We start from the raw sequence: 20477 nt of genomic DNA, 5'->3' as shown, positions 1-20477 counted from the left end.
CCAAAAGTCCCTGAATCACATGTAGTTTTGCTTTTATAATTGAAAGTTCATCGGAGAGCTTCCTCCAAGTATTTACAACCGTAAAATCTTTTGTCGCTTTTTCTTCCTTCATCTTCTCCTTTAATCTTCTTCTTTTTGTACTGTCGGGCTCTTTTGCACTAAATGTAATTTTTCTTGTGTACAATTCATGTTCCACCTCATCAACAGACAGGTGAGAAACATCCATGGATTGATATAAAATTTGCAAATCCATAATGAATAATTTTTTTGACCTGAAAATCAGAGAAAAGAAACGATATTGTTTAAAATCTAATATTTAAGAAACATACTCTTACCACAGAAGTTAGTTATTAGTCACAACTAAGTAATTTAAAAAAAAATAGAATAAATAGCTAAATTGAACGACGAGTCGAATCAAGACCCAGTAACTGATATATTATTTACAACCTTTGATTAATTCTCCCGCTATTTAGTGCTCTACACACAAAAAACCCTTTTGAATGCGTTCGCGCACTGGCCACCTATTTTGAATCTGAATAAATTGCTGGAAAAAGCAGATTTCGTGCACAGCTGCAACTAAACGTTCTCTAATTGGAGGCTTTGCAAAAGTACCCTAGCTTTATCAACTCTAATCGCAAACAAGTTTAGTGCGTTGATGGCCAAATAATTACTTATTAAACTTTACATTGGGCGCCATTTGTTACCTGCTGGATCAGACGGACCCTGAAACGCCCCTGCCGGTTGGTCTTAGAGCCACGACCGACAGGGGTGGGCCTCGGCCTCTTTTTACGCGCTGGCGGGCAAAGGGACAAGAACAAGAGCCTTAATCTCAAGGGGGCTCGCCATCAATACACTAAACGCCTAAACACAAAAGCATTTCATTTTGTAACGTTTATTTCACTTACGGTTCTTAATGTGTGTGTGGGGAGGAATCTGGCTGGCCGGCTGGTGCTGGCGACGCTGCTGCTGCTGCAGGTGGTGTCGACGGGGCATCCGCACACGTGCTCAACGCGCTGTCGTCGACGATCCTCGGCTCGCGAACTCTCGTTCTGGCTGTGGGGTGCGGTCCGTCCTCCGGGACAGTTTCGGCCTCGTGCACGCGCTGGGTGTTCATGCGGGGGTGGATGCGTGTGGTTTCTCTCGTGCCGGGCGATGTCGCAAATCATGCAGCGACGGGTACGCCGGCCTCTGGCTCGTCTTCGGCCGCGAACGCTCGCGGGATGCTTGTGGCAGGCTTTGGGCAGGGGTGCTCGAACTTGGGTGCGTCGCAGGAGGTAATATCCTCAGCGCGACGACGGCGCGGCAGGAGGTTAGATCCTCAGCGCACCGAATGGCTTGGGGACGCCGAAGCGACCTCGTCAGTGGGCACCGCTCGGCGGTGCAGCACTTGATCGACGGACAATAGCTTCAAAACAGGGCGTTTAAGCTACAACCACTGGGTCCTGTCGTGGGTGGTTGATCGGGCCGAGATTAGCAATGGGGAATGAGGGACTACTGGGGCAGCACGTGGGTGGTTCGCCAGTTCGGCAATTACCTGATTACTCGTTCAACATGCACGGTTATCTCACTTTTCCGTATATTTTGGTGAAGCCGGTCACTTGTAGTTACGATTGGGTAAGTTAATTGAAATGGACAGTCAGTTGTCCTTCTTCTTCGAGATGCACTACTGCTCACAGTGACGGCGTGTTGGAAAAGACCTTTTAATTTTTGCAATGGCCACCAGTAGCCCTCCTCGGCTCTCGATCCCACACTCGCTCTCTTTATTACCCCTTTTTCGTGCAGATCTCGCGAATAAGCAACCCTTGCAGCAAATCTCGTTACAGACTCTGCTTCGTGTGTTAACACTTAAATGGCTATGGTTTGCGATCTGTGATATTTAGTTTTAATCTAACTGTGCTCCAATTTATTTATTAGTTTGTGTTTTAATTTAATTTAAGTTTTACATAAAGACGCTTGAAAAGACAAATACACAAACATCCTCATCCTTAATCCCTATGCATGCTACTGTAGTTACTCCCTAAGCTCCTATTTACCCTTAACGGGGCGGGGTAAAGGTAGAACGATCTAGTCACAACGGTAACAGTATTTTAGTATTTTAGTATGTTAGTATTTTAGTATTTTAGTATTTTAGTATTTTAGTATTTTAGTATTTTAGTATTTTAGTACTTTAGTATTTTAGTATTTTAGTATTTTAGTATTTTAGTATTTTAGTATTTTAGTATTTTAGTATTTTAGTATTTTAGTATTTTAGTATTTTAGTATTTTAGTATTTTAGTATTTTAGTATTTTAGTATTTTAGTATTTTAGTATTTTAGTATTTTAGTATTTTAGTGTTTTAGTAGTTCAGTATTTTAGAATTAAGTATTTTCTGTGATGTTGTATTTTTGATTGTTAGTGTATTTTTTCAGTTGATGTTGATCTGGCAACCTTGTCGTATCTCTCCGTTAACGGAAGCACATGAATTTAATTTCGGAGCGGAAATTCTTTGGCGCTTGTCGAAAACGACGACGACGACGACGAGTGCTTTTAAGAAACATATTTTCCACATGACAGTTTGCACAAGTATTTCAATACCGTGTATTGAGCTTGAGAACCAGCTTTTAATTAGACTTTCTTCGGTTGGTTGGATTTCGGCACGGCATTTAGGCGCCTACTGGGATGAACTTGTTCTAAGAGCAACAGAGCAATTTTCGAGGAACTGAATATTTCAGCATGTAGGGAGTTGGTATTAGGTTTAGCTCAATTATTTAGTACTCACGTATTTCGTCAAAGTAGAACGGAAAATCCCCCGGCATCGAGCAGTTTAGCCGGGACTTGAGGTAGGTGGTCCAGCGATTCTTGAACCGGTGGGGTCCTCCCTTGTCCCATTTGCACACCCGTGCAACTCGACTGAAGACGGCCTGGATTTAGGAAAGAAGAAGATGAAGAAACAGGTAGGTTAATAACAGCATCTTAAGAGGAGGCATTATTTCCTTACCTTGCCACAGTTGATAAACTCGACGGCCGTCTCGCGGAAGAAAAAGTAGACAAAGTCGCCTTGCGTGAACGATCCGACGAAATTGGGCGCTGAAATATTTATGAAAATGCGTGATAAATGGTCAATTTACACCTGCACAGCGTGCCTCGGACGGCCATTAATTATTCATTTATTTGTCGATTATTGTTACATAAATGGAGTGGAGTGGAGGAAGGGCGTCAAAACGAAAGAGTGTCAACGATAATTAAAGTGGATTAGGTTTCGATAATTGGGAGGGGGGGGCGAGAAATTTGATCGCATTTTCCCGAGCTTGTTCTATGTTGACCGACGACTGCAATATGTTAATTTTACCCACGGGAACCATTTACAGCTTAATTAAAAAGATTGATTAAAATATCCACTGTAAATTTGAGAGCGTTCATTGTGTTGCTGTGTTTTTTTTATGTTCGGCAAACTCGATACACGCTAATTCAAACGTGTGGCTGTCCACACCACTGCCAATTAATTGCATAACCTGTGGACAGAAATAAAGGGCGTCACTCTCATCGCTAATTATTTGAATGAAAAGTGTTGACGTGACGTGGTTATTTAAAATATGATCGACAGAAATTATGACACGATATTAATTTTACATTTTAAAAAACTTCATAATTAATATTCAAAAAGAATCATTTCACATTTCATAGTTACTTAATAGTTATGGAACATCGTAGAAATGTTATTCTAAATCAAAAAATCAAATTGTTCGTTCTAAAGCATTGCCTTGGCGTTCACGATTGGGCGATTCCTACTCGAAACTAAGTGCCCGAAGGCTTGATTGTTTAGGCAATTGCAAAACTCTTTTTACACCCGAGCTTCCACCCCGGGATTCGAACTGACGACCTTATGATTGTGAGTCCACCTGCCAGCGACTCCAGGGTGACGAATCCTACACCTGGATTGAGGTTAGACCGGCGTCAATATTTACTTCCCCGTCCATAGTCTTATAATTCATAGAGCAATTTCAGCCAAAAAAAGGTACTCCTATTTTACTCGACCCGCTCCGATTTCAATGCAACTCTGTAGACATGTTACCCTAGGCTTGTACGAGGTATTTGTCCCTATTTTGGGCCTACTAAGCCGAGCGAATTTTTTATTTGATGTATTCTCAAAGGCTGCTATAGGCAGCCTTGCTTTTATTACATGATTAAGTTGGTTTTTTAATGCTACTGCTCTTACTTAATCACATTTTTGACGAAAATACTTTATATTTCTGTATAAGCCCGAGAAACTGAAACATTTTTTGTCCCTATTTTGGGGATATTGCTTCTAGCATACGACCTTCTTTGTAGATATTTTCGGCCTACCTTCTGATTGATTGAAATCTCAAAGCACGTGGCGAACTTTTTTGACGTACGGTTCAGCCCCAGCTCGTACAGTACAGCCGCACAAATTCGGTCGACAAACAAGCTCAATCATTGTGATGTTTTAAGCCACAAAACAACATTAGAACGATTGATTTCACTTGCATTACGTGCATAATTAGCTTGGACATGATTTATATCATTCTTTACGAGTTTTAAACGTAATGACACATTTGTTGCGAAGCCAAACAACAAGCCCGTAATATGTTGTAACTTGTGAAAAGCGCACAAACACTGTCACAATTTGTAGAAGTGTCAAATGGACTGAATATAGAGCCATTCTCTCCGAAATGGACGAAGTTATTAATCAGTTATTCAATCGATTTGGTGGCAGTGTAGTGATTGTTTTTGCAACGGGATTGTGCAACCCACCAATAAAAACATTTTGCCGATGGTTGGAAATTCGGGGGACAACAAGCGGTAAGCAAAAGTGGTGAAATGTTTCGTCCTAATGGGCAATTAGCGATTTGCCAAGAAAAAAGTGAAAAGTGCTATTTTTATTGCTTTATTTCTAATTTAGAAGGAAAAAGTAAATTATTCTTGCCCACCAAAATGAAGATAATGACTGCATGTATCATTATCAAGTGGCAGATTCCTGCCAGATTTGGTGAAATTTCGCTGAATTAAGTTAGGTAGACCCAAAATAGGTACTAGGCCCAAAAAAGGGACAAATATCCTATATGGAGTCAGTTGCACTCGAGAATGACTTTTAAGAAGGGCGTTAGATATTTTAATATTTTTGTTTTTCGTTTTTTTAATGTTGCTGTATCTTTTTTATACACAGAATTAAAAAAGTACGCTACTTCAATGAGATTTTAAGATTTGTATGATTATTACAAGGTGTCACCATTTTTTTTCGGTCAATTTATTTGTGAAAATAGCTTATGGTGTTGTTAAAAGCCTAATTAAAAATGCAGGATGGTATTTCGCTTCTAAAAAAATACAAAAAACATTTACTGTTTTTTGAAAAATTGTTTAAACATCAATCTGCCTGTGTGGATCAATCGGACCGCGCGCTGGACTCACAATCCAGAGGTCGCTGGTTCGAATCCCGAGGCGGACGCAACAAATTCTAAGTGTAAATATAGGTATTCGGTGCCCTCTCCCCGTGCCATACCTTCACACTTTGGAGACCCGGGAGGCGGAGTCTTGTCGCAAAAAGAACGATACACGCCTGTGGATCCGTAGACGAAACCGCAAGGTTTAAGAGGGCCACATTATAAGGTGTTACGTCGATTCCGTTTTTTTTACATCAATATTTTTAGAAACCGATTACGAAACCGATTTTTCGACAATTTTACATTAAAGTCCTAAATCCAATCTTTGTAAAAATAGAGCGATACTGCAAAATTCGATTTCATTTATGAGATGTTCCATAAAAACCGAAAAACTCAGTGCATTTTTGTAACTTTTCATATGAAAGAAGTTTCAATCTTGTCGTGCTATCTTGACACAGCCTGGAAATTGATGTAAGTGCGACAATTGGCCAAAGGGATTTCAGGTCAGAACGCGTTTGACACAGACACGAGCTCGACTACCGTAAACATGCTCAATTATATTTCGGGACTCCAGCAACCATTTTCAGCCAAACTTCGGGACAATGTACATAATGGTCAGCAAAACAAAACGTTTTTGTTATTTTTTACATTACGTGCTCTCGTTTTTGCTTATTCAAGGTCAAACATTGAAACGCGTTTTTCCCGAAATGCAAAAAGCGACGTACAGTATGTAAAAAAAGTATTTACACCCCTTGGGGACTATGCACATTTTGTGATGAAACATGTAAAAAATTTAAAGTTTGACAGGAACCTAGGACTACGTTTTGTTCAGAAACTCATGCCAAACATTTTGCTTCAAAAAGCTCATGAAAAGATGATTTCTATAAAAGTTATATAACAAATACTATTACGAAAATAAAAAAGGTGCAAAAAAAGTTTGTACACCTTTCGAAAAATTTACATAAATAATGTTATTTGTTGACAAATCACCATAAATCCAGTCTGCCAACTCCAAATAGGCATCCTTGACTGATTAAAAAAATAATTTGGATTGAATATAAAGTTTACTAACTACTTAGTATAAAAGTTTATATAACTCTGGAAATTCTATAGAAAACTTATCTTAACTTAATTTTGAAATCTTCTAATTCAACTAAATGTCAATATATTACCATAGAATTGCAAAATAAACATTTGGGAGTGGGTATAACACCGTTTTGGGGGTCTTTGTATCGCTAGAATAGATTTTTCGTTGGAATTTCGTAACAACCCGGAATTACGTCGTCGGAAAATCCGCCGGCATCCGAACCGGTCCACAATTCACAAGTCAACCTATGTGGAATCGGAAAGGGCATAAAATTTCCGATCTTTTGATACCCAAACATCTAGGTTTTCTTTAAAACCTACGTTTTTAAATACCTGGGCAAAAAGTAAGTTTGATCCACGAGAACAAAATTACGAAATTCCATACATTTTGACAGGTTGCTCAAACGAAACCATAACAACGTTTTTGCTTAGGTATTTAAAAACGTGGGTTTTATAGAAAACCTGGATGTATGGGTATCAAAAGATCGGAAATTTTATGCCCTGTCTGATGCCACATAGGTTGACTTGTGAATTGTGGACCGGTTCAGATGCCGGCGGATTTTCCGACGACGTAATTCCGGGTTGGTACGAAATTCCAACGAAAATCTATTCTATCGATACAAATACCCCAAAACGGTGTTATACTCACTCCAAAATGTTTATTTAGCAATTCTATGGTAATATATTGACATTTAGTTGAATTAGAAGATTTCAAAATTAAGTTAAGATAAGTTTTATATAGAATTTCCAGAGTTATATAAACTTTTATACTAAGTAGTTAGTAAACTTTATATTCAATCCAAATTATTTTTTAATCAGTCAAAGATGCCTATTTGGAGTTGGGAGACTGGATTTATGGTGATTTGTCAACAAATAACATTATTTATGTAAATTTTTCGAAAGGTGTACAAACTTTTTTTGCACCTTTTTTATTTTCGTAATAGTATTTGTTATATAACTTTTTATAGAAATCATCTTTTCATGAGCTTTTTGAAGCAAAATGTTTGGCATGAGTTTCTGAACAAAACGTAGTCCTAGGTTTCTGTCAACATTAAATTGTTTAGATGTTTCATCACAATATGTACATAGTGCCCAAGGGGTGCAAATGAGCAGTTCTCTACGGAATCGGTCTTTTTTCTTTAATTTTAATTTTTGTATTTTTTAATCCGGCTGAAACTTTTTTGGTGCCTTCGGTATGCCCAAAGAAGCCATTTTGCATCATTAGTTTGTCCATATAATTTTCCATACAAATTTGGCAGCTGTCCATACAAAAATGATATGTGAAAATTCAAAAATCTGTATCTTTTGAAGGAATTTTTTGATCGATTTGGTGTCTTCGGCAAAGTTGTAGGTATGGATATGGACTACACTGAAAAAATTGATACACGGTAAAAAAATTTGGTGATTTTTAATTTAACTTTTGTCACTAAAACTTGATTTGCAAAAACACTATTTTAATTTTTTCATTTTTGATATGTTTTAGAGGACATAAAATGCCAACTTTTCAGAAATTTCAGAATGGGCAAAATCTTTGACCGAGTTATGATTTTTGAATCAATACAGATTTTTAAAAAAAATCGAAATATTGGTCGCAAAATTTTTCAACTTCATTTTTCGATGTAAAATCGAATTTGCAATCAAAAGTACTTTAGTGAAATTTTGATAAAGTGTACCGTTTTAAGTTATAGCCATTTTTAAGTAACTTTTTTGAAAATAGTCGCAGTTTTCATTTTTAAAAATAGTGCCCATGTTTGCCCACTTTTGGAAAAAATATTTTGGAAAGTTGAGAAAATTCTCTATATTTTGCTTTTTCGGACTTTGTTGATACGACCCTTAGTTGCTGAGATATTGCCATGCAAATGTTAAAAACAGGAAAATTGATGTTTTCTAAGTCTCACCCAAACAACCCACCATTTTCTAATGTCGATATCTCAGCAACTATAGGTCCGATTTTCAATGTTAATATATGAAACATTCGTGAAATTTTCCGATCTTTTCGAAAAATACTTTCAAAATTTTAAATCAAGTCTAACATTTCAAATGGGCGTAATATTGAATGTTTGGCCTGTTTGAAATGTTAGTCTTGATTTTGAATTTTGAAAGTATTTTTTCGAAAAGATCGGAAAATTTCACAAATGTTTCATATATTAACATTGTGAATCGGACCTATAGTTGCTGAGATATCGACATTAGAAAATAGTGGGTTGTTTGGGTGAGACTTAGAAAACATCAATTTTCATGTTTTTAACCTTTGCATGGCAATATCTCAGCAACTAAGGGTCGTATCAACAAAGTCCGAAGAAGCAAAATATAGAGAATTTTCTCAGCTTTTCAAAAATATTTTTTCAATAGTGGGCAAACATGGGCACTATTTTAAAAATGAAAACTGCGACTATTTTCAAAAAGTTACCTAAAAGGTTATAACTTGAAAATGGTGCACTTTTCAAAAATTCACTAAAGTACTTTTGATTGCAAATTCAATTTTACATCGGAAAATAAAGTTGAAAAATTTTTGCGACCAATATTTCGATTTTTGAAAAATCTGTATTGATTCAAAAATCATAACTCGGTCAAAGATTTTGCCCATTCTGAAATTTCTAAAAGTTGGCATTTTATGTCCTCTAAAACATATCAAAAAATTAAAAATAGTGTTTTTTGCAAATCAAGTTTTAGTGACAAAAGTTAAATTAAAAGTCACCAAATTTTTTTATCGTGTATCAATTTTTTCAGTGTAGTCCATATTCATACCTACAACTTTGCCGAAGACACCAAATCGATCAAAAATTCCTTCAAAAGATACAGATTTTGAATTTTCACATATCATTTTGTATGGACAGCTGCCAAATTTGTATGGAAAATTATATGGACAAACTAATGATGCAAAATGGCTTCTTTGGGCATACCGAAGGCACCAAAAAAGTTTCAGCCGGATTAAAAAATACAAAAAAAATCGAATGACCGAAATCTCAGAGAATTGCTCAAATACTTTTTTTACATACTGTACGACAAGATGACACGACAGCGTTCGATTTGTTCTAGCATGTGACAATTTTTTTAACATTGTCAAGTTTCTAACTTAAAATAGCCGAGATTTTAAGATTATATTTGCAGCAGTTAATAATGAAAAAACCTTTTTTTCAGAAAAATAATAATTAATATTATAGCTTCTGGGCAAACGAGGCTACAATTTTTACACATAAAACGGTCACTCTTTTTGCTGACACTCAGAAAAATATATTCCTTAAACTTCAATAAGCGTTCAAACGTTATTTTGATATGTTGCACAAATCACAACTCCAAATCTGAACGTCTGTTTTAAACAGTTAAAGCTACTTAGCAAATGAATTTTAAAAATCATAATTTGTTACAGTAACGTATTGTAGATAGCGTCTGGATTCTATAGCTACAAATTTACCCCAAGACTGTGCTGCCGCCCAAGACTCTGTGCCCCGAGGAAGACAATTATCAAAATATCGCGTGATGCCATTAGTTACAGGACATGACATGGTGCGTTTCTTTCTTTCTTTCTTTCTTTTTTCTCGTGCCACACTAAATTATGACAACGTCGGCAAGTCTGCCACCGACAGGCCAAAATCACCTTCTGGAAGGCTCAACAAGGTCTTAATAGGAGAACAGAAACAGGACTAGCAGGAGGGGGAGTGCCAAAATGTAAAACGTAAACATAAATTAGTGATATTTTATTACCGTTCAGGCTCAAACTGTCGTACTGCTCGGTCTGCAGCGGTTCCCGGTAGATAATTGGGTCAAGACCGCTGAAGTCAGCCACCGTGCCGGAGTAGAGTTCGTTATCTGGAAGTAGGAAAGTAGGAAAGAGAGACAGTAATGAGAGCCACGGCAATAAGCAAAAACGATGGTGCTCGGGGAAAGGCGATGAAAATGGGATTTTCCTTCATTTGAGGAAAAAAGAGGGTTCCCGAAAGTTGCTGTTTGCTTTTCGTTCGTTCTATGATTGCCGCGGCTTAGCTTTTGGTGCACACCTTTAAAGGAAAAGCTGTTCGGTTTGCGTGTGGAAAAGGTTTTCTTTTTGCTTGAAAGAGCCAATTTATTCCAAAATCGATTTTGCACGTGATTTTTCCTTTCCAACAGGTCAGAACTGGCTGGTGGGGGCGAATCGCTTTAGAATTGTCGATTTATTTTTGAGCCTCAGATGAGCAAATAAATGAGAGGACTTTTTTCGTCTAGGCTGATCACAAAATAATGATCTATCTTTGAATAGATTTTCACATAGTGCCATTATGTTTGTTTCTATCATGTTTTCTCGAGACAAATTAAAAAAACAATAATTATTCAAATATCAACCATTACACCAATATTTTTTTCTGTCAATTTTAAATTTTTAGGGAAGCACACATTAGAAAAGTGGCCACCGAACTGCGGCCTGCGAGCTGGTTCTTACATTAATTTTCTAAAATCTAAAAATATGGTACATAAAAAGAATGAAAAAAATGTTTTAAACTAATCGGAACGTTCGATCCGAATAAGTTTGCATTTTAACTTAAAAAGATGTTTACTTATAATATTTTTTAAATTTGAAAAAAAATATCAAAATAAAAACATTTAGAAATCAGATGATTTAATAAAAAAGCATATTTTCAGAACTCCAGATCGATCTAAACAAAATCATTTCAATTCATATTTCACATGAGGCTCGCGAGTCTTGGGCAACTTGAGAATAATGGCTCGCAAGGTTCAGCTGGCTAAGAGTATTTGAAGAATCAAAATTTTGAGACGAATTTCTTCCAAACTTTTTTTTTGAAATTATCATTGCAGTCTATTTTGTTTCGTTTTACATTGTTCAATGAAGATAAATACACCCAATTAGGCAATTCATGATATAGGGAACCTTATATTGTGGTTCCCCTCTTTCAAAATTGTACGTTTTAGGATTAAATTCTGTTCGTAAAATCATTGCTTGGTAAACTGGCAAAAAACACGGTCCAAACATAAAGTTAAAAAGTTGTATGGAGAAAAAAGTCGGATTAATGAATTTTCACAATTTCTCAGACAGCGTGAAATTTGTGATATTCCACAATTGCCTCTAAATCCCGTGAAATACAAGGATTCTTTGGAATCATTGCACAAAAAAAAAACAACATATTTAATCCAAAAAAAGTTTTAAGTATAACTTAGATTAGTTTTAGATTGAAAAACGTAAAAAATAAGATTGCTATCGAGAAATATAATTTATTATTGAAAAAAAATGAGTACAATCGATGGTAAACATTGAATTTTGGCACGATCAAGCTTTTTCCAAATTTGAAGATTGTGAACTTCAGATTAAAATTAACAGCAAATCTGATTTTTTGTCAAATGTATTATTGATATTTTGTTCTTATTTCACAGTTTTAGTACGATTGAGTTCGTTTAAAAAAAATTGAATGCAAGTACAAGTCCTTTTTGAAAACTAATAATAGTGTTTCATGTACCGTAAACCTGGAGGACATTGATAGCCGGTGTGACTTTGACCGTTGTAGGTCAGTGTGAATCCATACCATTCCGTACGTATCTGATTTGAACTTTTCTTTTTGCGAAAAATCGAAAATCTATTTTAAGTCACCCCGGTTTACGGTACTAGGTAAATATTGTTAAGGTAGAATTCAATACTTGGGTTAAACAATATTATCGGTGTACTAAAAGTTGCGTATTTTAATCAAGAAAATTTTGGTACCCTAACATGTATAGGTCATCGCTGAAATTCTCAAGTTATCGCAGTTTTAGTGAAAAATGCCGATTTTTTGCCGTTTTCGTCATTTCCCCATTTTTGCGCGTGGCGCGTCGGAAAACCCAATTTTTATTGCTCGTATTCCCGAAAAAGACACGCGGCATACCAGCCTCAAAACGACGCGCCGCACTTTCGGCAAATGCGCGCTGTCAAATCCCATACTGCGCGTTTTGTTTTTGTTGTTCTTCTTCTTCGAATTGCATGGCATTGTTGCCGGGTATGTTTTTAAATGCACCAAAAATGCAGAAAATCGCTGGCAACAGTGCCTGCGGCACATTCTGAAATGCCTCACGGCGTGTAGCTTCGAAAGAAACGGACAATATTTAAAAAAAAAACGTATCTCGGAAAATTGAAAACCTAACTTCACCATTTTTTGACATGATATGTAAAATTTTCCGAGGAATCAGGTAAAAATATTTTCAGATATAGGCTCTTTGGTCCCGAGGCCTTCAAAACAGCATTTTAGGTTTTCATACGACCTTTTCAAATGTTAAGCTAGATTTTTGAAACTTCTTACTATTTTTCCCAATCAGCCAAACTAATTACCTTTCAAAAATCGGATTAAATGGCGCTGTTGCCAGCGATTTTCTGCATTTTTGGTGCATTTAAAAACATACCCGGCAACAATGCCCAGCGACCTCGGAATTGGACCGCAAGGAGCTTTGTCATTCTGAAACAGGTCGCTGGAAGCAGCGCGAGGGCTATCACCACCTAATACCCGGGACTGAGATATGTTGGATCAGCATTCGGCATATACAAAGTCTAATACAAACTATACTTTCCCATAATATCGTTACCGATTAGCGGGTATTGGTTTGGACCACACACACACACACACACACACACATTTAAAAACATACCCGGCAACAATGCCATGCAATTCGAAGAAGAAGAACAACAAAAACAAAACGCGCAGTATGGGATTTGACAGCGCGCATTTGCCGAAAGTGCGGCGCGTCGTTTCGAGGCTGGTATGATTTTTTTTAAAAAGTGGTTTTTGCGAAAATCGACGAAATTGGCCATTTTTCGAACCCCCCAAACACGGCGTAGGTCACGGCGTAGGGTAATGGCCAAACAAAAAAAAAATACGGGTCTAATTATTTTGACCAGGGAACCCTCAGAACCCGATCGGATCGGAGAACTTTTTTATCGAATCATGCTGTTTTCGTGGGGAATTGCTGTGTTGAGAGAAAAAGCTTTGTTAGTTTAATATTAAGCCATGCGTCTCCATAAGATAATTGAGCAATTGGAACAGCATGTAATGCGTCTCCATTACACAGTGTTCGGAATGGCAAAATTAAGTGGAATAAATTGATAACTCCTTTATTTGACGTCCTAGCCAAATGGTGTCTTCGGAAGAGTTGTTGTACTTGATAAGGGCTATCTTTTGAAGTTATTGCCATACAGGGTGACGACCTTCCAGGGTGTCAACCAAAAACTAACTCTGTTGGATGACGTTGTAGGCCTTTGGTGTCTTCGGCAAAGTTGTAGAGGAGAAATTTCGATTTCGATTAACATTTATTTATAAATTGATTAAAAACCGTCAAATTTAAATCGAGATATCTAAAAATAGACACGGATAGACACGGATATATTTTCAGGAAATGTAGTTGAAAGTGTTTACTTTCAGGTGCATTGTTCGGTTTTGCGCCAAAATGCGCCATTTTGAAAACACAGCAACTTGAAAAAAGGCTCAAAATCACATAAAAATGGTTATAACTCTTCAATAAAGGCTCAAAACATGTTGCTGTCTTTGGCAAAGATGTGTAATTTTATGTCATAAACAACTCTTCACAACATAGTAGGCCGCTAAAATGCTAACATTTTGAGTTATCACCAAAAAAGTGCTTTTTTTTTGCAAAAATGGCGTATATCTCGAGTAGATTAAGAGCTACAAATTTTGTGCCTTCGACAAACTTTCATGAAATTTTCTCTCCTACAACTTTGCCGAAGACACCAAAGGCCTACAACGTCATCCAACAGAGTTAGTTTTTGGTTGACACCCTGGAAGGTCGTCACCCTGTATGGCAATAACTTCAAAAGATAGCCCTTATCAAGTACAACAACTCTTCCGAAGATACCATTTGGCTAGGACGTCAAATAAAGGAGTTATCAATTTATTCCACTTGATTTTGCCATTCCGAACACTGTGCATTAAGGATAAAGTAATATTTGTTTTAATCTTTTTAAAAATAAGAAACAAAATGACGGTTCATATTTTAAGATAAATGAAGTGCGATTTTGAAACACGGTTTTCTCTGTTGATTACAGAAACAAGAGATCATTTATATTGATACTTCCTCCCTCGCACGTTATCTCTGTGTGGCTACGAGATTAAGTTGAAGGTTAAAAGAAACGTTTTTTCCACTCTCATCTCCTATGCTGCGTGTTACCACCTCGGATCGCTTTGTACAGCAGAATAGAGCGATCCAACGTCCTGTCCTGTCCTCTCAGCACTTAGCGCTTGAGCCTGAGATGGACGACGGTTTTGTGCCTTTGTCAGTCATTCACCTGGAACGACGTTGCTGGCGATTCTGGCGGTAGATCTTTTTTCCCCCTTACTTTGTGGCCACCGCCACCAACCGGCAGTAGCAGAAGCAGCCATCAGTAACGCCTACCTTCTAAAGTTGGCTCCCGTTGGAAGTCGGTGGTGCAATAAGGGTGGAACGGAAAAAAGATTTTTCATAACTTTAAACTAGTTGATAACTAATGGCAAATCTCGAATGATGTAACTTAAGATTCTAAGTCAAATTGAATAAATTTACGTGATCAGTTTTCCTACATCACCCTAACGAAGGTGGATGGAAAATGCTTCCGAAGCAGCAGTAACAGCAGCAAAAAAACATAGAAAATGGTTATCATCACTCTGCACTTTCGCTTTTCCCCGGCCGGTCGTGGTCGTGGTCGTTCATTAGTCCGGGGGACACACCACGATAAATGTGAAAGAATCTCGCCGGTTTTGTTTGGTGGAGAAGCCAAAGCAAAAAAAAAAAAGTATAACGAACAAACCGGTAAGCCAAGTTAACGAACGGATTTGCCGGTCCACGGGGCGACGTCGTCACCGAAGCTGAAAGGATATCTTGTCATTTACAGATGAAATCCCCGCACTCTCTGGGATGAGCCCACCGAGCCATTGTTAAAATCAGAAGAAGAGAAATTAATACAATTATTAATACACACACACAACGAACCAACCTACGAACGAACAGAGAGCCCCCCATTAAGGATGGGAGGTCATTGTTATTGGGTAATAATATCCCCCGGAGACAAAAGCACTCGAGAACCACAACAATATTGGGGAATAAATTTTGTTTCCAATCGGAATGAGATCCACTTAGGAAAAGGACATGTCGTTTCAACCGGCTGGAACCCACTCTATCGATTAGCAGCAAGGAGTAGCACGTGGGAGGAAAAAGTGGAAGAAAATCGTTTCTTGGTTAAGCAATTTCTTGTGATTTCTCCAAACGAAAATCGTTGTTTGCCACACTGCCTACTGGAGAGGGTGTGGAGAAAGTTATTATCCTTTTTCTCTCTTTATTCCCATTTCTGGTTGAGTAGTGAAGAAAAAAGTGAAGCAAAGTAGCAGAAGAGTAAAATTGTGTTCTATTCCTTCATTCGCTTTTAAAAACTTTTCTCATTTTTAAATCACATTTCCAGATAAAATAAACACTGGCCGGCAGCGAAATTATGGCAAAGTATAATGTGTATCAGACTTTGAATATTGATCATTCTCTTCCATCACTTCTAAATACGTGTTTTTTGCAGCCTGAAATGGTAATTTTATGGGAAATTTAATATACATTTCGAAGCTGCAATAACCTAAATGGATATTTTTAGAACAACATTTTTCATTTTAAAATTTCGTGTTTTTTTTAACTTTGCAGGGTTATTTCTAGTAAAGCATTGTTCCACAAAGTTGTAGAGTAGACAATTATTTTTTTTTATATATATCAGGATGTAACAAAAATGACTTTTTGGCGGGCATTACGGGGTTTGTTCCGGTGGACATACTGAGCCTAAATCCCAAATATGAGCCTGATTGGACAGGAACTGGCGCTTTGCATTTGAATTTGAAATGGAAATTAACCCATAAAAAATGATTATTTTTTTCAAAAATAACAGCTTTTGAGGCATTTTTGCCACTAAAGCGTTTATTTTCAGCACCCTGAAGCGCGGTACAGACCTTCAAAGTATGGCATTTTTTTTCGAAAAATTGGCCCCAAACCCAAATACCCAAATTTACAATTTTATTTATGTGCAGTGAATTCACTAAAATTCAATTCAGTTGATTGTAGCGTGTTCAGGGATCCCAAATCTATCATACCTTGTTGAAACTGAGGCGTTAACTGACATCAACTTCAAAAATGTCATGTTGTGTAATTCAATCAAGCTATAATTCAACAACTGTGCACTTTGTCAAAATTTCCAAAAAAAAAAAACTTTTGGAAACTTTTCAATAAATAAAAAAAATCGAACTGACGACCTTTGGATTGTGTAACAGCGACTCCACCGAGACAGGACCCAGGGAGACGACTCCTACACCTGTACTGAGCTTACGATCTAACCTCTAGGTTAGACCGGGCCAACATTTACTTCCCCTTCCGACGGAACGCGTGATCAGACAAATCTTGTCTCGAAAAACTCAAATGTTTTCAAAAATTTTGTGCATTTCCGATACATTTTTTTTCTAAAAACCGTAACGTCCCTCGAACCCTATAACACAGAAGTTAGCACTTTTCTTTATTCTACTAAAATATAGCAAACAATGTAAAAATCAAAGGGTGTAAAGTTTGTCAATATAAAGTTTTGGAGAATGTTTATGGATATGGATGTTATGGAATGGATATGTTTCAGGTCACAAAAACCCGTAACTTTTGGGCTATAGAGAAACATGATAAAAAATTCTGCCGCCGAGTTATGAGTTTTTGAAAAAAAGTGATTTTTGTAAAAAAATCGAAATATTATACCAAAAAAAATTTACCTCAATTTTTTATGTAAAATTTAATTTACAAACGAAAAGTATTTTACAGATTTTTGATAAAGGGCTCCGTTTTCAATATATATCCACCGAAAGATCTTTGTAGTTTTCTGATTTTTAAAAATAGTGACCATGAATGACCATATCTAATTTTTTTGTTTTGAAGATTTGCTTCAAAATTGTCTAAGAGTCATTGAAGATTGAACCTCTGGTTGTAGATACAGCGGCTTAAAGAAATAGAAACAGGAAAATTGAAGTTTTCGAAGTCTCACCCAAATAGCCCACTATTTTCTAATGTCGATATCTCAGCAACTAATGGTCCGATTTCCAATGTTAAAACATGAAACATTCGTGAAATTTTCCGATCTTTTCGAAAAAAAATAATTTTTAAATCAAGACTAGCATTTTAAATGGGCTTAATATTCAGTGCTTGGTCCTTCAAAAATTTCTCGATTAAAAAAAAATCAAAATATTTCTTTCAAAAAGATCGGAACATTTCAAGAATGTTTCATGTTTAAACATTGAAAATCGGACAATTAGTTGCTGAGATATCGACATTAGAAAATGGTGGGCTGTTTGGGTGAGACTTCAATTTTCGGCTGTATCTCAGCAACCCGAGGTCCAATCTTCAATGTCTCTTAGACAATTTCATAGCAAATTTTCTAACCTTTCCAAAATAAATATTTTCAGAAATTGAAAAAAAAAATTAAATTTTTTTTTAAATCGAAAAACTGCAAATATTTCGCTAAAATCAAACTTTAGGTGACTTTATCTTGAAAACAGAGCCCTTTATCAAAAAACTGGATATTTATTTTTACATTAAAAAATTACGTCAAATTTGTTACTGCATAAAATTTCGATTTTTTCGAAAAATCACTTTTTTCAAAAATTCATAACTCGGTGGCAGATTTTTTGACCATGTTTCTCTATTTTAGGAAATTGAGTTTTTGTGAAAAAAAGTTGATTAAAAAATCTGCAATTTTTTTCCGTGTACCTATTTTTTTCACAATGGTCCTCAACAATACCTACAACTTTACCGAAGACACCAAATTGATCAGAAAATTCACTCAAAAGTTACAGCTGTTTGAATATTTACGTACCATTTTTGTATGGACAATAGCCAAAATTGTATGGAGACTTGTATGGGTGAACCAATGACACAAAAAGGCTTCTATGGTCACAAAGTTTGAGCCAAATAAAAAAATATAAATAAAATCCATTTCCGGTTTCGGTAGAGAATTGCTCTCTTGCGCGATGGAGATGGGATGGTTGTCATGGTGTTGATGATTTGTTAAGGTAGAGTTGTTTTTAATCTCATTAGCTGTCAATTTCAAGGATACGACAAATCATCAAATAAACTTGACGAAATCCAGGGTTCAATCCGCTTATATCATCGTCTTTAAGCGAAATAAGTGAAATTCTCTGATATTTTAAATACCACTACTTTCACATGTTTAAATTTAAGCCTTACCCATCAAAAGGTCCTAATTTGGTGGCCGATGACCATTCTGAAAATTAAAATAAAAAATCTTCTCAAATAAGAAAAGCAACCCGAACGTCGTCACAACTTTCAGTCTGCTGCTGGGTCCCTTTTGTGGTTTCGGAAAATTGAGTTCGCATCGATTCATTGCCAAACACGAAATGATTTTCCATCTGGGCCCACACGATTACACAGCTCCGACCTCCTCCTTTCAGGAACACAAGAAAAGCAATAGGCCCGATCGTTTCTTCGTTCAATTCGTTCGATTTGCCGGCAGAAAAAGAAGAAGATGAAGAGAGTTATGTATACAATTGTGTTTCTTGCCAATAATAGTGCGACGGCCTGTGGCGAAGGAAATTACTGCTGCTGGTTTTGTTTTATTTAACAAATTGATGGTTTCGGCAATTGGTCTTGTTTGGCCGGATTTCCACTCTGATTCCGTTTGTGGGAAAGTTGGCTTTTTATTATCGAAATTCATTCGAATCAATTCGAGTTTGGTATTGTTAAACTTTTCGCCAGGTTGTGTAAAAAAAGCTAATCGATTTGAATAAAAGGCTTCAAACAGAGCAATTCAGTAAAACGATTTCCAGTAAAACGCAATCGATAAATGCTTATTGGATTCACCGGAAGCAAATGTAGATTGTGTGTGGGGGAGGAGGGTCGGGTCTTGCTGCCATGAATTCACCTCAAAACCACTGCGACATGACACAAAAATGCAGAAATGAAAGCACCGGTCGTCGCCGTCTTCTTCGGGAGGGCAAATACACGAAGAAAACTCATAATTTTCTTGGAAAACATTTCCCCCCTCCAGATCTCACCCTGCATAACTTGCACACTTGTGCGGACTCTGTGCTATAGCTGTATACATAATAATGTGTCCGGGGACTGGAATTTGGAATTTGTTGTCAACTTTGCCGCCGCTGGCATTCTGTTATTATTTTAGAATACAATTCCGAAACTATTTCCTTTTGCGTTTTCGATGCTTGGTCCTGAGCAGCGAACCTGGAATGCCATTTGTTGAAGGGAGTGGGGGACTAATGCGTTTCTTTATATCAAGTTGATTATGGATATTGAACATGGAAATAAAGGTAGTTGAAATTCTCTAGAATGCTATCTTTGTTCAGATGAAGTTTTGTTGCATTCGAAATTAAGCTTAAACATTCCTTGGTGTCAAAATCACTCCCAAAAGCTCACACAGATCCTGCCACTTGCTTTGAATAATTTAACACCCCACCAAAGAAAAGCCAAAACCCAGCTCGTGTGACATAATCTTCAAATAATGCCAGGAAGCATCTGTCATGAAGTGGCTCCTTCACGAAAAATGGATCATTCCTTGAGTAACGAGATAAACTTGCCCGCTCGGACGTGCATCATGTGTGTGTGTGTGTGTGTGGGTGATGGCATTTTCCCGTTAGTTTCCCGCTAGTCCAGCTGCTGTTTGCAAAGAAAGGACGACAACGATGCTACTGCTGCACATGATTTATGACAATAAAAACTACTGCCACCATGTGTGTGTGTGTGTGTGCGTTGAGGGTGTAAGACGTTGTTACAGTGGCGTTGCATAATGCAGCTTGGAGAAATGCACCAACCACCATCACCGGATACTAAAAAAAGAAGGGTGAAGGGAATCAAGTTTGTTGATAAATAAGATTATTGTAAAATATTTGAGCTGGATGTTGGAAGCATGTGAAAGCAGCTGAATGTTTAAATTTAGGGCAAGATTCTTTTCCTACCACCTTCATGTATATTTATTGGAGTGGTTCAAAATTTTCGAACCACAATGCGGTCCAAGTTAAATAAATTTTAAATGGG

General features: G+C 37.0%; 1 protein-coding gene across 8 annotated transcripts in view; it reads right to left on the bottom strand.

The window, feature by feature from the left end:
- Window positions 1-20477, bottom strand: part of LOC6032489 (semaphorin-1A) — a 90112-nt gene that overhangs the window by 57296 nt on the left and 12339 nt on the right. For all 8 annotated transcript variants that reach the window (XM_038250115.1, XM_038250119.1, XM_038250113.1 and 5 more), the window contains exons 3-5: window positions 10170-10274; window positions 2978-3066; window positions 2759-2900 (exon numbers count right to left, since the gene is read on the bottom strand). In XM_038250115.1, coding sequence (XP_038106043.1) covers window positions 2759-2900; window positions 2978-3066; window positions 10170-10274 — 336 coding nt within the window. The remainder of the gene's footprint in view (window positions 1-2758; window positions 2901-2977; window positions 3067-10169; window positions 10275-20477) is intronic.

Source organism: Culex quinquefasciatus, chromosome 2 (genome assembly GCF_015732765.1).
Source record: "Culex quinquefasciatus strain JHB chromosome 2, VPISU_Cqui_1.0_pri_paternal, whole genome shotgun sequence".
Lineage (NCBI taxonomy): Eukaryota > Metazoa > Arthropoda > Insecta > Diptera > Culicidae > Culex > Culex quinquefasciatus.
Note: the sequence above shows the minus strand (reverse complement) of the source record. Positions and strands in the feature narration are given on the sequence as shown.